General features: G+C 40.5%; 1 protein-coding gene across 2 annotated transcripts in view; it reads right to left on the bottom strand.

The window, feature by feature from the left end:
* Positions 1-17,716, bottom strand: part of RIPOR2 (RHO family interacting cell polarization regulator 2) — a 185,064-nt gene extending 167,348 nt beyond the window's left edge. Inside the window, exon 1 of one of the 2 annotated variants that reach the window (XM_019716822.2) lies at positions 17,483-17,716. In XM_019716822.2, coding sequence (XP_019572381.2) covers positions 17,483-17,558 — 76 coding nt within the window. In that variant the 5' untranslated portion in view covers positions 17,559-17,716. The remainder of the gene's footprint in view (positions 1-17,482) is intronic. The other variant, XM_019716819.2, reaches the window with a different exon arrangement.
* Between the last annotated feature and the right edge of the window lie 605 nt (positions 17,717-18,321).

Genomic DNA, 18,321 nt, shown 5'->3' with positions numbered 1-18,321 from the left:
GGAGCCATAGGTAGGGGAGTCATACCACTATATTCTCTCTGGCGGCACTATACTCTCACTGGAGGCTGGATCCACACTGTCCGCAAACCGCCATCCATGCTTGCCAGCCCAGCCAACATCTTCTTGCTAGACCCCATTTTTCTCTTCTTTCTGCTAGCGTAGCCACAGCAGTTATATTAGTGGCCAATGGCTCACTGGTTACAGCTGACGGCCAACTAGCCACAGCTGATGGCCGTGCAATCACAGTTGATGGCCATTTACTACCTGAGCCAGGCACCTGTCTATGTGAGGCCGAGAGCCTGGAAACTGCTTTCTGGGGCTCTGCCCCCACAATGACATTAGTGCCTTCTAGGAAGAGCAAAATGCCTATAGTTTGCCACAGTCCTCCCCACTCTCTCATGTCTCACACCTAGACTGCCCATTTATTTATGTTGCCTGCTTGGAGGCTTTGAGTTCAGTTATGTGTGCATTTGCCAGTGCTCTTCAGCTTTTCTTCCCTTTGGTGCACATTCAAATTAAGTCCTTTCTTTAAGACTTAACTCATGGGCCCCCTCTTCCAGTCCACTGGTCTCACCTGGCCATGCTTATTCCTCCATCCCACGCCCTTGGTTTCAGTTCTTACTTGTTCTCTAATTTGGTCATGATGCCGAATAGTAACCAGACAGCAAATCCTGGAGGTTGTCATTTCCTGTTCTTGTGTTTTAACCCAGGAGAGAGGGGTTTGCAGTGTGGGAGCCCCATAAGCCCAGGTCTGTTCAGTGATGGTTGGGAATACAGGACCACCAGAGTGAGGGGCTGTGGATGCTGGCACAGCCCCATGGGTTTGCACTGGTTTCAAAACAAAAGAGCTAAAATCACTGTAAAATATTTAGAGTTCCTCATGACGGGAATATTTCTTTTGGGAGTTAATATCGATATTTTGGTTATTAGTAGAATAGTTAAAACACATGTTTCTGCTTAGAACCTGTAAGTAATAGCGTTGTCAGCAAGTAGGATGAGCATACACATACAAGTAATTTTATAATATCACATAAGGAAGCCATGGGATTGATTTAAGAATTAGGTAACTATATCAGTTTCCTATGGCTACTGTAACAAAACACCACAAACTTGGTAGCTTAAACAATACAGTTTATTCTGGAGGTCAGAAATCCTAAAATCAGGGTGTTAACAGGGCGGCTTTCCTCTGGAATATCTAAGAGGAAATCTTTTCCTTGCCTTTTCTAGGTTTTAGAGGCCACTTACACATGCTACTATATTTGGATGGACCAAACCTATTTAATCTCCAATACAGGATAGAGAAAAGTGGGGGCAGGGGTGGCAGCGTTTTCCACATAGAAATTGGGGTGGGAGGCTGAGAAAAGGAAGAAGGATGTAATCTATGCCATTCAGGAATTTTACGTGGTTGCAAGAAATTGTTAAATGGGCCAGAAAGTTGTTCATTAGGAGGCAAATGAACATACAATCAGTTTTAGTATGAGAAGCCAAAGCTTTGTGGGAAATCTTGAATTTATGGGGAGGGAGGGATGGAGAAGAATGGGAAAGTGTGTCTCTGTTCATTCCCTGATCCTGTCCCCTCCCCTCATTCCTAAACTTGGGCTTGGTGACTCCATTACTGGAAGATATTTATTTAATGGTTGATTTTATTCTACTGGGGACTTCCTTTCCCTTATGTCATTTTGTAACACATGCCAACTGTCTCCCACCTCTGTTTTTTCCCTGAAAAAAATATGAGTGTATAATGATTTATTGATACTGAAAAAAAATCAAGGTGCAGACATAAGTATGTGGTGGTGCCCACTTTTGCTTTTTCTCTGCAGACCACAATGTGGAGGACAATTATAATTGAATTAGCCAGAAGAGCTGTTGCTGGGAAAATGAGGGGGAGGGAACCTCCTCTCAGCAAGAAAAATATTAGTAGTAATGGCAGGAAGAACTCAGATTTGTGAAATGTAAAGTCAGGTATGCACTCATACCCTTCCTGATTCTATTGTTTCTGTCTGTCGACATGTGCTGAGCATCTATCACGAATCAAACATTGCCAAAAACAGGTTACAAAGAGAAATAAAGTCATGTTTGTCCCCAAGAAGCTATTAATCTAATAGGGAAAAAAAGCAATGGTATTTTGTTACTATATAGTACAAAATAAAGTTATTAAATAGACATAAATCCTGGGAAAATCCCCAAAGTGAAAGAAAGCTAAATGTTCTTAAGAATAAAAGTTTTTACAGAGAGATGACATCATAGAAATGGCGGCATGAGGGGAGCCTCTTGAAATCTCCCCTAGAATTTACAACAAATTGAACAACTATAACTCCTCAAAGGACTCCCTGCACAGCAGACAGGCAAGACAAAGAGGCCCACTACTGAGTTCACGTAAAGGTGGGCAAACAGCGCGAGTGGGGGAGGAGAGAAGGGAGAAGTGCAGAGACAGGGCCGCGCAGGCTCAGGACGCAGACCTAGCTCAGAGCTCCAAGCTCACTGCACCCCGGAACTACCGCAGCCACTGGAGAGGGAAGAACCCGGACTATGAGTGCTTTCCTTATAGCCCACAGTCCTGCCTGAGGGATCAGCATATACCACAGCTGAACCCAACACTCATGGCAGAGACCTCAGAGCAAAGACTGAGGGAAGAAGGCTGAAAGTGGCATTTCAAGCCCTCACTGCCAAGCAGAGGACGGAAGGCATAGGCACGGAGCCTAGCCGCCCTCTCCCCACCCTCTGAGAGCTCGCTCCAGCCCCACCTTCCCAGTGCTAGAAGCGGAAGAGCAGCATTGTCAGATTAAAAAAACAGAATATTTTCTGTGTCTATGAGGTTTTTTTTTTTTTTGATAGATTTTATTGGGGAAGGGGAACAGGACTTTATTGGGGAACAGTGTGTACTTCCAGGACTTTTTTCCAAGTCAAGTTGTTGTCCTTTCAATCTTAGTTGTGGAGGGTGCCATTCAGCTTCAAGTTGTCCTTTCAGTCCTAGTTGTGGAGGGCGCAGCTCAGCTCCAGGTCCAGTTGCTGTTACTAGTTGCAGGGGGCACAGCCCACCATCCCTTGCAGGAGTCGAACCAGCAACCTTGTGGTTGAGAGGATGCACTCCAACCAATTGAGCCATTCGGCAGCTCAGCTCAAGATGCTGTGTTCAATCTTAGTTGCAGGGGGCACTGCCCACCATCCCTTGCGGGATTCGAGGAATTGAACTAGCAACTTTGTGGTTGAGAGCCCACTGGCCCATGTGGGAATCGAACCAGCAGCCTTTGGAGTTAGGAGCATGGAGCTCTAACCACCTGAGCCACCAGGCCGGCCCCTGTGTCTATGAGTTTTTGTTTCTCATTTGTTTGTCTTGTTCTTTTGTTGTTTTTGACAGACAATAGTTTAGTGGTTACCAGAGGGTAAGGGGGGGTGGGGGGTGGGAGATGAGGGTAAGGGGGATCAAATATATGGTGATGGACTCTGGGTGGTGAACACAAAATGGGATTTATAGATGATGTAATACAGAATTGTACACCTGAAATCTATGAAATTTCACTAACATTGTCACCACAATAAATTTAAAACAAACAAACAAACAAACAAACAAACAAAAACAAACAAAAAAACCCCCAGAATATTTGCAGTTCTCAGAACTGTGGCCCGCAGCCACAGACTCGCAGCTCAACTAGCTCCAGGAAAGGGGATGGAGCCTTCGGTGCAGGACTGGCTGTACTGGTGGTCACTGTCATTGCTCAGAGCCACCTTTCACAACCCATTTCACCCCTGCCCCCACCTATCTGGATGGATCCCTGCAGGGGTAAACAGAGCCACTGAAACACACAGGCCCTGAATCTGATGCAGTAAGAGCTTTGGAATTTCAGAAGCTTTCCACACCCCCCAACGGAGGCAGTGCCCTGAGACCCAGGTTTTCGGCTCACACAGGAGAAGTCCACCTTCCAGGGAATCCCCCATTGTGTGAGAAGCTGGAACAGTGCAGAGAAAATATAACACTACAGCATGAGAGAGAATAAAAGTTTGTAGTCAGAGAGAAAGTAAGCATTCTACCAACATCTACTGGAAAGCAAAAGAGAGACCTCTTTCTACCAACCTGTTGCAGTACCCACTCCTACAGATGCCTAGGAAGATAAATAATAATTCATTAATTGCCATGAATATCCAAGGTAACAAGGCAGCTCAGAATGAAAATGAAAAATCTCCAGAAAATGAACTTAAAGACATGGAAATATGTGGCTTAAATGACAGAGAATTCAAGATTGCAGTTCAGAAAATACTCAATGAGATGCAAGAAAACACAGATAGGCAGTTTAATGAACTCAAAAACACAATCAAAGAACAAAATGAACATTTTACGAAAGAGATTGAAATTTTAAAAAAGAACCAAATAGAATTTCTGGAGATTAAGAACTCAATAGAAGAAATTAAGAATGAAATAACCAGCTTAGGTAGTAGAGTTGACCAGATGGAGGAAAGAATCAGTGACACCGAAGATAGAAACCTGGAAATGACACGGATGGAAGAAGGAAGAGACTTGAGACTTAAAAGAAATGAAAGAACCCTATAAGAACTCACTGACTCCATCATAAAGAACAATATACGAATAATGGGCATACCAGAAGGAGAAGAAAGGGAAAAGAGAACAGAGAGTATATTCAAACAGTTGATGAGAACTTCCCAAACTTGTGGAAAGAACTAGATCCTCGAATTGAAAAAGCAAATAGAGCACCTAATTACCTCAATCTGAACAGGCCTTCTCCAAGGCACATTGTATTGAAGCTGTCAAAAATTAAGAACAAGGAAAGAATCCTCAAGGCAGGCAGGGAAAAGAAGACAATAACTTACAAAGGAAAGCCCATTAGGTTATCATCAGATTTTTCAGCAGAAACTCTACAAGCCAGGAGAAAGAGGACTCAAATATTCAAACTATTGAAAGAGAGAAATTATGAGCCAAGAATAATATATCCAGCAAAAATATCCATTAGATAAGGAGGAATAAAGACCTTTCCAGACATACAGAAGCTGAGGGAATTTTCCAATTTTAGTATATGTGCTGCCGAAGCGAGCACGAGGGAATTTTCTAACACATGACCTGCACTACAAGAAATACTTGAAGGAGGCTATTCAACCTGAAACAAAAAACCAAAAGAATACAAAACCACAAGTTGTATTATGGACAGACAGAGAGAAACAGGAAAAGGCAACCTCTACACCAATTAAGAGACTATGTACTTAAACATAACATACAGGGTAAAGAAGAAAAAAAAAACACTTAAAAAAAGAGGAAAAAGACAACTTGCTACTGCAGCACAGAAATCAATTCACAGTATAAATAAGGATAATTTGTGACAACAAAAACATAAAAGGGGAGAGTAAAGGTCTGAACTGGCATAAGGGAATGGAGAAAGTAAGCGTGCTGAAGAAAATGGAATACTCTAAATATGAAACTTTCTTTTATATAAACTTAATGGTAACCACTCAAAAAAATCCAGAACTAAAATATATAACATAAAAAAAGAAGAAACAGAGGGAAAAATCATAGAATACCACCACACTGAAATAATAGACAGCAACAAAAAGGCAAGGAAATAATGGAGACATAGTCCTACCAGAAAAGCAAAGAGAATGATAGGAAATCCTCACATATCAATAATCACCCTAGATGTAAATGGATTGAACTCACCAATAAAAGGTCACAGAGTAACAGACTGGATCAAAAAACTAAAGCCAACCATATGCTGCCTCCAAGAGACACATCTCAGCTACAAGGACAAATACAGATTCAAAGTGAAAGGGTGGAAATTGACACTCCAAGCAAATGGTATTCAGAGAAAAGTAGGTGTACTCATGCTGATATCAGATGAAACAGACTTCAGCTTAAAAAGGTAACAAGAGACAAAGATGGACATTTCATAATGATAAAAGGGATTATACAACAAGAAGACACAACAGTCATCAATATTTATGCCCCCAGTCAGGGAACACTGAAATATACCAAGCAACTCCTAACAGAACTAAAGGGAGAAATTGACTAAAACACAATTATAGTAGGGGACCTAAATACATCATTGACAGCTATGGATAGATCATTCAAACAGAAAATAAATAAATACATTTTTCTAAAAATGACATACAGATGGCAAACAGACATATGAAAAAATGTTCAACCTCACTAATCGTTAGAGAAATGCAAATAAAAACCACAATGAGATACCACCTCACCCCAGTCAAAATGGCTATCATCAATAAATCAACAAACAAGTGCTGGTGAGGATGTGGAGAAAAGGGAATCCTTGTGCACGGTTGGTGGGATTGCAGATTGGTGCAGCCACTATGGAAAACAGTATGAAGGTGTCTCAAAAATCTGAAAACGGAACTACCTTATGACCCAGCAATTCTACTCCTAGGTATCTATCCGGAGAAATCCAAAACTCTAATTAAAAAGAAATGTATGCACCCCTATGCTTATTGCAGCACTATACAGAATAGCCAAGACATGGAAACAACTGAAATGCCCATCAGTAGATGACTGGATTAAGAAACTGTGGTACATATATACAACGGTATATAATGGGTTATGGTTAGGGTTAAGGTTAGGGTTAGGGTTAGAGTTAGAAGAAGAATAAATCTTACCATTTGCAACAATATGCATGGACCTAGAGAACATTATGTTAAGTGAAATAAGTCAGACAGAGAAAGACAAATACCATATGATCTCATTTATATGTAGAATCTAAAGAAAAGAATAAATGAATGAACTAATCAGAAACAGTCTCAGAGACATAGAGGAAAAATTGAGTGTTGCTAGATGGGGGGGTTGTTGCGGATAAGGGGGAAGGTGAGGGGATTAAAAAGCACAGTCGGTAACCACAAGATTGCCACGAGGATATGAAGTCAACTTGGGGAATGTAATCAATAATGTTGTGAAGATTTTGTAGGGTATCCGATGGATACTTGTCTCATTTTTAAAAGAAATTGAAGAAGACACAAAAAAATGGAAAAACATTCCGTGTTCATGGATTGAAAGAATCAAGACAGTTAAAATGACCATATTACCCAAAGCAATATACAGATTTAATGCAATCCTCATCAAAATCCCAATGGAATTTTTAAAGAAATAGAACAAAAAAATCATCAGATTTGTATGGAACCACAAAAGACCCTGAATACCCAAAGCAATCCTAAGAAAAAAGAACAATAATGGAGGTATCAGACTTCCTGACTTTAGCTTGTACTACAGCGCTACAATAATCAAAACAGTATGGTTTTGGCAGAAAAACAGACACACAGAAAAATGGAGTAGAATCAAGAACCCAGAAATAAAACCACATAAATATGGACAGATAATTTTCAACAAAGAAGCTAAAAACATACAATGGAGAAAAGACAGCCGCTTCAATAAACAGTGCTAGGAGAATTGGAAAGCCACATGCAAAAGAATGAAATTAGATTGCTATCCGTCACCAGGTACCAAAATTAACTGAAAATGTATCAAAGACTTAAACATAACCTGAAACAATAAACTGCATAGAAGAAAACATAGGTACTAAACTTATGGACCTTGGGTTCAAAGAGCATTTTATGAATTTAACTCCAAAGGCAAGGGAAGTAAAAGTTAAAATAAACGAATGGGATTGTATCAAACTAAAAAGCTTCTGCACAGCAAAAGAAACATTAACAAAATAAAGAGGCAACCATCTGAATGGGAGAAGATTTTTGCAAATAACGCCTCTGATAAGGGGTTAATATCCAAAACATATAAGGAACTCATACTACTCAACAACAAAATACAATCCAATTAAAAACTGGGCAGAGGACCTGAATAGACATTTCTCCAAAGAAGACATACAAATGGCCAATAGACATATGAAAAAATGCTCAACATCACCAATCATGAGAGAAATGCAAACCAAAACCACAATGAAATATCACCTCATACCAGTTATAATGGTTATTATTAATAAGACAAATAATAAGTGTTGGAAAGGCAGTGGAGAAAAAGGAACCCTCATACACTGTTTGTGGGAATGCAGATTTGTGCAGCCGCTATGGAAGGCAGTGTGGAGGTTCCTCAAAAGATTAAAAATAGAATTACCATATGACCCAGTAATCCCTCTCTTGGGTATCTACCCCCCAAATCTGAATACATTCATCTATAAAGATATACGTGCTCCGATGTTCATTGCAGCTTCATTTATTTATTCCAAGACATGGAAACAACCAAAGTGTCCTTCGACAGAGAAAGACACAAAAAAGATGATTGGATAAAGAAATTGTGGTGTATATACACAATGGATTACTATTCTGCCATAAGAAAAGAGGAAACAGTACCATTTGCGATAACATGGATGGATCTCAAGATTATAATTAATGCTAACCAAAGTAAGTCAGACAGCAAAAGTAGAGAACCATATGATTTCACTGATAAGTGGTATATAAAACTGAAAACAACAAAAGAACAAGACAAACAAATGAGAAACAAAAACGCATAGACACAGACAATAGTTTAGTGGTTACCACAGGGTAAGGGGGGTGGGGGGCAGGAGATGAGGGTAAGGGGATCAAATATATGGTGGTGGAAGGAGAACTGACTATGGGTGGTGAACACACAATGTGATATATAGATGATGTATTACAGAATTGTACACCTGAAGTCTATGTAACTGCTAACAACTGTCACCCCTCCCCCCAAAAAAAAGAGTAGTTGAACAATCCGTAAAAAACAATTGTATTTAGTGACAAGTGCCTGTAACTGAGATTTAGGTTTGCGAATGAAAGTTAAAGGTTGATTGTTATATAAAATTACTTAATAAGGAGCTATGCTTTTATAGAACAATAATATGAATGGATAATGTGTTATATTCTTGCTTTTTTCCCATTAAACAAGAACTTTTTTTATTGTGCTTAGAAAAACAATATAGTGGTGCCACCTGGTGTTTACTACCCAAAGTGCTTGATTTAACCTTGCAATTTCAAATACAAGGTGACCTTGACTAGCTCAAGAAACCTCCTTATTAATGCTTTACCTTTAAGTAGCAAATTGATATATGGTCTCAGAATATCATATAAAGAGAAGACATTTAAAATTCTGACTGAAATAAACCCAGTACTACCCAGAATAATCTACCATCAAAGAGAGTTTGCATATAATGCTGAATTTCTATTATATAATAAATAATAATTTATTATTCTGTTATTATTTCTCTTTTTTTGTTTTTTAAAGAAAAGCAGGGATTCTTCTGCACAAAACTTTCCTTTATCAATTGTTTGATTACACTGCACTCCCGTCTCCAAGTATTTTAGCCAACAAATACTATCCATTTGTTAAAAATTTGTCCTGTAGAATTTCCCACATTCTGGTATTGCTTAAGTTGTTCCACTATTTCTTATATTTCCTATTTACTAAACTTGTAGTAAGTTCTAGATTAGATGATATCTTGATCTGATTTCAGTTCAATTTTTTTGGTAAGACTACTTATAGGTGATGCTTCCTACTTCTCATTCATCAAGTCCTGAGGCATACATGTCTGGTTGTCCCATTTTAGTAATCTGAAGATCGATTGGTGGGTTCATGCAATGTCAGTCAGATCCCTGCATTGTGAAGTTCCCCAATAACTTCTCATTGAGAGTTTGGACATCCATTGATGATCATTGTCTCCATCCGTTGTTTCATGAAGTTTGCAAAATGGTGATTTTATAAATTCTATTATCCCTTCTACATTTTTCAGTTAGTTTGAAATAGAGTCCATACAGGGAAGAAAGGACAAATACATGATTTCTCACTTTAAAAAAATATTTGGAATAAGTTAGTGTCCATCCCAGGAAGGTATGGACAAATACCTTCCATACCCTCCAAGGGTAACAAATGATGTTTTCTGTGTTTTATTATGAATTCACAGATTTTTGTGTATTTCAACTGATAGCAGGCATTTTTCTTTGTGATGCTCAAATTGTCCGACCTTTGACCAATGTGTATATTTTTAACATAAATACTTCAATAGGTAGCAAAGTTGTTAAGGAAACAGGCACACTCCTGCACTCTCAGGACAAACTGTTACCACTTTCAAGGAGGGCAATTTGGCAGTATGTATCAAAAACCTTAAAAATATTTATACCCTTTGATTTATACTCTAGTATCACACTCAAAGAAATATTTTCTATGAAAATAATAAGAGATGTGGACAATAATTGTACAAAGATATTGATTCTAGTGAATAATTAGAAAGAGATGTCAATAGGCTTTGATACATTTGTATGTTGGAATATTATATCTCCCATATTAAAAATCCAGTTTTTGAAGAATTTTTATTACCACGAGGCCTTTAAAAAGTGACAGGAACAGATAAGGAAGTTCATCCTGTTCCCTCTCCCTCTAACCTCCAGCACCAGCTGTGCCTTAAAAGAAAGGAAAAGTAAAAGATCTGAATTTAAACCAAATTTCTGAGGATAATTAAAAAAAAAAACTCTTTTCAGAATATAATTGATTAAAATAAAAACAAATCATTTGTATTATTACTAATAGTTAGAACTAATAAATGAATTCATCAAAGACGCAGGATACAAAATCAATTACACAAAAATCTGTTGCGTTTCTATACACTAATAAGAACTACCAGAAAGAAATTAAGAAAACTATCCCATTTACAATTGCTTAAAAAAGAATAAAGTACCTAGGAATAAATTTAACCAAGGAGGTGAAAGACTTGTACACAGAAAACTATAAGATATTGATGAAAGAAATTGAAGAAGACACAAATAAATGAAAAGATATCCCATGCCCAGGGATTGAAATAATTAATATTGTTAAAATGTCCATATTGCCCAAAGCAATGTTTAGATTCAATGCAATCTCTACAAAAATAACAACGGCATTTTTCACAGAACTAGAACAAACAATCCTAAAATTTGTATGGAACCACAAAAGACTCCGAATAGTCAAAATTATCTTGAAAACAAAGAACAAAGCTGGAGGCATCAAGCTCCTTGATTTCAAACTATATTACAAAGCTATAGTAATCAAACTAGTATGATGGAGTAAAAAGAGACACATTGATCAATGGAACAGAATAGAGATCCCAGAAATAAACCCACATATACATGGCCAGTTAATTTATGTTAAAGGAGGCAAGAACATACAATAGGGAAAGGACAGTTTTTTCAATAAATGGTGCTGGGAAAACTGGACAGATATATGCAAAAGAATGAAACTGGAGCATTAACTTACAAATTAAAAATCAACTCAAAATGGATTAAAGACTTGAATGTCTGAAACTCCTAGAAGAAAATATCGGTGGTATTTGGATGCTAGTGTGCTTTTATTAGATATTTATGTAGGCATGCATTTGCCACATGTATAAAGCAGAGCCAAGTTTCATTATTTGAGGCCTCACTAATTCAGATTTATGACAATTCACATAAAGATAGTCTAAAGTGCACTTTTGCTTAGCAGATGAAAAATAAGGACCAAAAGGGCAGATTAAAGAGAGTAATCCTCTAAAGCAGTTTGGAAGGTCAATATGTAAACAATGAGACACTAATTATAAATTCTTCTTGTTTATCCTTAAAAACAAGAAGACTGAGAATTTCTAGAAAGCAACACTTTTGTTATTCTATTTTGAGTTGTTGTACATTTTTCTTAATCTGTACATTTTTTAAAAGTGAAAAGAATAATATATACTTTTAAAGAAATCATTTGTATAAATTCAGAATATAAATTTTCCTGTGATGTCTTTGAATTGGTGGCTGCACACTGTACAGTGGAGATGACAGTGGTATGAAATGCAAAACCATGACAATTTTAAGAGAGTAAAGGGAGGAAAGTCATGAACATGGAGCAGGAGTGCCCTGAAGGGAAGGTGGAAGGAGGTAAGAGGCTGGAGGCCCCGAAGAAATAACTAACACGGGATTCTCCAGTTGGGGCTGAGGGCAAGAAGACACAGAGCTATGCATCCCTGCTTTGTCCAGCCATCCATGGCAGCTGAGCTTGTGTCAGGGTCTGTCTGCTGACACCTGGGGCCCCACAAGTCCTGACACAGCAATGCCAAAAGGAAATACTTAGGCAGATGGCACTGTTTGGATCTTAAGTCTCCTTTAACCAAGTGTTCAATTTTTCAAATATTAAAACCAAAAAAGAATAAGCTCATTAAGGACTTCCTGACAAATTATATTTTTCAAATAAAAAAATTAAGTTTGAAAGGTTTACTTTAATATACTAGACCAAGAACAGAGAGATTTGTATGGTTCTGCAAGCTGACAACATTTTCTCATGCATTATCTTCATGCTCACGACTATTGTGAGGGGTGTGTGTCCATAAATATACACATATTCTTATGCAGTTAATCAATTTCTTGGATCTTGATATTTCAGAGAAAGAACTGGTACTCACATAGTGGGTTGTATTTAGACTAACACATTTCAAGACAGTTTCCATCCTCTAAGACCCTTCTTCCCCACAATTTAATACACTACATTAATACCGCTGAGAAAATTTGCTATTTTGTTAATTTTTCTGCTTCTAATCAGAGACCAAGTTGTTAGTCTAGTGATTAACTTCTGGGCTCTTTACATCTGTCTACAAACAGCCCATCTGAGTATAGAAGGCTTTGAGATCAATCACCAACCTGGTAATGTTCCAACTTTTCTGCTGTTTTCATTCTTTTTAATTTTGTTAGCTGCATTCGTATTTTTTCTTCTCCCTCTCCTTCCCTCTTCCCCCCATGCCCTCTCTTTTGTCTATCCTTGGCTGGAGATAGCTGACATATCTGTTCAGATCAATGTGTATACAAAGAGAGCACTTTCTCAACCAAAAGAACCCCCTGAATTATTCAAAGTCGCTCCCTTTCTCAGGTTTCCCATCCTTTTTCCCCCCGGATAGTATAAGCTGGAATGGGGCATTTGGCAATGGCACACCCAGACTCAATCATTCAGTCAGGAAGGAGGAGGGTCAGGCTTCTACAAAAGCAGTTCTTTTTCTGGATAATGAGAAAACAGGTAATGCCGTGTTTGAAGGTATATAAATAATTCTTACGTTAGTATGAATATTAGGGTCCCTAACACAAAACACAATCAAATTCCCTATGATTGGCAGAAGTGCTGATAAACAAGATGTAGAGCTGGGGAGAAACTCAAGCCCTCGGGGCAGCTGCTGGCTGTCTGGGCCGAGGCTGTGCAAGGACCACTTTAGCAGGTGGCTAGACTGGGCCTGGAAGAATCTGTCACCTGTGGATTATAAAGAATGTTCTAAGAGGCTTCTTTCTTTGTGCTTGGGGTAACCCCTCACTCACCTCCTTCCAAATCTTTAAGCTTATGGCTTTAAAGGAAAGGAAACCAGGAGAGAAATTTGCCGCATGTAGACAGAACAGAGAAGCCCAGCCTGACAGAGTGACTGCAGCCCAAGGAATCTAACATATGAAATCAGAACAGCAGCAAGATCCCAAGGCAGCCAGTTGGGAAAGGCAGCCCTGTGGTCTAGGACATCTGGGTGCCCGTATCCATGTAGCCATATGGCTTCCCCAAGCCAGAGCATAATCCCAGAGGGAGGAGCTTGGGGGGAAACGTGAGTCAAGCAGGCTCGACACTGTGTCTGCCCACCCTGCTAGATAACAGGTAAGCCAGGCAGAAAGCCAATAGTAAGCCAGGCTGCTCTGTAAGCTGATGCGGTCCCACAGGCGGGAGCCATCTGCAGAGTGGTAGCCTTGCTCAGATGGAGGCTGCTGGGAAGGGCGCCTGGACACTCCCCTTCCAGAGGGCCCCATTGGCCGTTGGCCTTAGCTGATCTGAAGACACACAGGTTTTTAGAAGAGACCACCAGAGCTTTCTATGAACCAGAGTGCCCTCCAAAGCCATGCGGGGCAAGGACTAACTGGCTGGGTTCTTACCTCCTTGGGTAGAATGGTCACTCCAGCATGGCCATAGACAGGAGAGCCCCCTTCAAAACCACAGTCACACTCCCAGGCACAGTCTGGTGAAGGTCTTTGGAACCCAGACTCCTCCCTACAGGTTACAGTTAAGAACACCACTGCCCTGAGTCAGGAGAATGCCAGTGACCAGAATGAGATGACAAAGTCACATTAACACTGGGAAGGAAGTCATAGTGGTATCTTTGAGACGGCAGCATCCCTAATCTCAAACATGTATCAGCTTTGTCACTGTTGTCTTTTCAGGGACAGAGAGAACTGGTTGGGGTTCACAGAGGGTGTCATCCTGCTGCCTGCACCATCAATGCTCCACCTAGACATGGAGTCCTACCTTTTAAGGAGGCAAAGCAATACGTTCCACTTGGGCCATGTCATATGGATGCATTTATTTGTACACAAAACAGTCTGGGGACTGTTGTGGGGGAGGACATACCCCTGGCCCAGCTGGGTTGCTCCTGCCTGGTGTGGAGCAGGCTGGCAGATATGGGGTGGGGTTATGTTAGAGGCTGATAGAAGGCTCTTTCTCCAGTAGCATTTTCCCCAGCCCAAAAGCATGGTGGTGGCTGTGGTCATCCCTTTACAGTCTCCCAAATGTCACCATTACCTCTTCTAGCCTCTTAGTTCTCAATAGGTACCACTACTATGTGCCAGGCACTGTGCAAGGCACTTGATAGTACTGTATGTCTTTTAATTCCCCCAATAACACTGCGAGGTTGGTATTATTGTAACAACCATTTTATGGCTAAGAAAGTGGACATTCAGCGAGATGGAGTGACTTGCCTATAAGAAGGCTATAAGAAGTTACAGAAGTAGGATTTGAAGTAAAATCTCCCTGTTATCAAACTGTATATATTTTCTAGGCTTTCTTTCCTGTAACCCTCCTAACTTTAGCAGATGAAAGGAAAGAAAGGGTCACATGGCACTCTCTTATCTCTGCCCACCCCGCATTGCCACGCCCTGCCCAACACTGCTGTCAGCATTCAGAAAATCCAGGCATCTGCTGAGACATTGCCCTGTCTCTGTCCCTCTTTACCTGGGAAGGTCTCAGTCCTACAACCACAATTCTGCTAACAACCACTGAGCCTCAGGAGAGATCACAGTCCTGGCTGACACCTCAACTGCAGTGATGGGAGACCCTGAGCACAAAAACACAGCTAACTCACTTCCAGACTCCTGACCCATGGAAACCATGAGATAATAAATGCATGTTATTTTAAGACAGGAAGCTTGTGGTAATTTGTTATGAAGCAACAGAAAACAAATACATGTTTCAACTATTGAGGCAATTCTAATTGATCAGAGATAGCAACACTACACTGGAAGTGATTCTAAGGCTGGGCCTAGCCTCTTTGGGAGAAAGATATAGAGAGAGTTGTGGTTGATTGGCAATGTCTGCATGGGCATGTGGGAATGGGGAGTGGTGGCATGTGCCTCCTGCTGCCGTTCAAGGTCCCTTTGTGTATCTGAGGAAAAAAGGGTAATTTACTTATTTTTTTTGGATGACAGTATGACCCCAAGGGGCAACAATGTTTGGGTTTCCAAGTCAGAGGGTCAGAGAAAGAGGACAGGAAAAGTAACCAAATAGAGATTTCAGCAATTGCAAAACGGTGTCTAAGATTACCCTTACAGGCTGGTGTATGCAGTGAGAAGCTTTTCCCTTGTCCCTTCCCCCTTCAGTGTCTTCACTCTTTTTTCTTTCCCACTGCCTCTAATTCTCTGCCTTCAAGCACAGGAACAGGTGTCCCATGAGTTGGAACAATCAACCCAAAACAATGTCACTTGATCCAGCTGCTATTTCTGACTCACACCAACTCCAATCCAGCAGGGCTCTAGACCATCCTGGAGGAATGTCAGAATCCTCGCCTTTCTCTGTTGCCAAAGAGGTCAGAGCTAGGCTGCTTAGTTTCAAGCTTGGTTTAAACATTTATTAACATATCATTGTTTCATATTAAAACCATACAGAAATTGAATCATAGTACCCAGATGTTAGTCTCGTAATTTAAGTAAAACCTCTGTAATAAAATAGTCCTTTCCCCTCAAGTTCATGTTTTTAGAGCGTAGGACACTCCCCATCAGTAGGCAACACCACAGATCACACATGGTCCTAAATCTGTGGAACTACAACTGTTTTCCTATAGACACAGAATAAGGTGTCACAAAACTGGAACTTGAACTCAAGGTAGGCACAACTGAAAGAAGCAGATGAATAAGAAGGTGGAGGCTCTGAGAAAAATTCTAATGGATTCTTCAGTTATATTAAAGTATTTTGTTGAGTGAAATTCCTGGTATGTGGGGTGTCATTTGTAATGCAACCAGCCCAACATGGCCTCCTAAGCTCATAGACTGTGACTATGTTTGTTACTTATGTTCCTCAACCACGCATTCATCTTAATTTAAATGTCTTCACCAGGGTCTTTTAACACTTAAGAAGGACTCACCAACATATAAGTAGGCTTAAATAACACCGTGTGCTGGGCCTCTAATGCGAACACCACCTGGTACCTCAACTAGGGCTTAGTGGCCCACAGTAGTCACAGTTTGCATCAGAGCATAGTCTTGCTTATTACAGTATTTAAACTTTAAGGAATTTATTGCCAGTGTTTAAAGTTGAGAGAATTCACTTAGAAATTAGCATATTTTTGTTGTTGCTTTGCTTGAAAAGTTGGGAAACCTGGCAACCTGTTGGACTCCTATTTCTCGTTAAAACAATCTGATGAGATCGAATATTTGGTGCTTCCTGTGGCAGGACAAGGCTTTCCCATCTACCAGTCTCTCCCACTCCTTATTACCTCCCCGGACGGAGGCCAAATGTCAGTTATAATTTATCACCATGGTTTCACTGTTGTTTTTCTCACGACAGAGATAAGAAGAAATTGAGCTTCCTTACTGCTGTGAAAACAGTCCTTTCACTCACTTACCGCAATTTGAGTCCTATCCCCTCAAAAAGTTTGAATTTGCTGACATCTGAGGTAAACAAACCTTTTCAGCAACAGACACACACAGTATGTTACTTATTGGTGAGTCGTAGCATATGCTTGGAGTGCTTTTTTTTCTATCAGATTGCTTCCACACTAATATCTCTCTTTGGTGAGAGTTCCTGTCCATTCAAGGGGATCTCCTAGTGCATCTGATAATGTAAGATTCATGTGAATGGGTCCTTTAAAAGGAACGTGACCACTGACCCAGAGCTTCACCAGTTCTAGCCACATAGCTGTTTACTGTGAGATCCACACATTGCACTTTCCCCCATAGTAAATGAAAGTTCCAGTTCACACAACTCTTTGACTGGTGTAAATATTTATTTGTATTTCCCATCTAAATGAAGAATAAAGAAGAGGAACCCTCTCTTGCTTGCTACTTGAAACAAGGTATATTTAATTATCTCTAATTAGGAGAAAGCTATAGGAAGGAGATAGGAAGAGAGAGGGGAGTGGATGAAAATGAAGAAAAGATCATTGGAAGAGAGAGCACAGGACAGTGAGGGGGTGGCTTGGAGTGGATTTGCAGGAGGGGCAGAAAGGAGTGTGTGGGGCAGGTATGGAAAGGAGGGCAGGGACGGGGAACGGGCCACATCCAGGACACTCACGGTTCAGCTGCCTCCTCCGGATCCTGTCCCTCCATGGCCTGTTTCTGATCCAGTGTAATCGCGAAGGTAACACCATGGTTCCAAAGTGGGTCTAAGACCTTCCCATGGCAGGTGAACAAAGACTCCCAGTGATACAGGAAGCCGAAGCCAATGTATAAACATTAAAAAGAAAACAAAACCCTCTTCTCCTTTTTTATATCGGGGGCTTCCATTGACTTCTTTTATCTTGTAACTTTCCTTTCCTTTCCTTCCCTGAGCTCCCAACTGGCCCGAAAGCAGCTGTAGGCTGGGCAGCCTCCTGTGCCATGTTTTATGCATGAAGATGATGGGGCGGTAATTTATCCTGTGTCCTCCCCACGTCACAGGAGCTGCCCGCACAATGGCTGGGGGAGGGCAGGTGTATCTGCACCGAAGAATGGCCTGAAATGGGAACCTTCTCTGCAGGCAGGATTGAAGATGGGAGTTCTGCTGCCAGGAACATGGGGCAGGGCTAGTGGGGCCCAAATCAGGGCAGCAGCCCTCACATTCTAGGGAGCATGATTTATGTACTGCTGTGACCCTAGCACTGAGGATAGTGCCTGGGACAGTGTACGCTAACAATACATGTCTGTGAAATGAATGACTGGTTCAGTGCTAACCACATGGGTCCTTTACATATTCACCTGCTCAATTCACTGTCTCCAAATATGCTTATTTCAACCTTCTCACCCATTCCATTGCCCACACTTTTCTCTCCACCCACCCGTTCATGCTCCACAATCTCATTTGTGAAGTTTACCTGAACCAACACAGATGCATCTGTGCCTCTCACACTCATCTGGCCCGTGCCTGGATGGTCC

This window comes from Rhinolophus sinicus, linkage group LG14 (assembly GCF_036562045.2).
Source record: "Rhinolophus sinicus isolate RSC01 linkage group LG14, ASM3656204v1, whole genome shotgun sequence".
NCBI lineage: Eukaryota > Metazoa > Chordata > Mammalia > Chiroptera > Rhinolophidae > Rhinolophus > Rhinolophus sinicus.
Note: the sequence above shows the minus strand (reverse complement) of the source record. Positions and strands in the feature narration are given on the sequence as shown.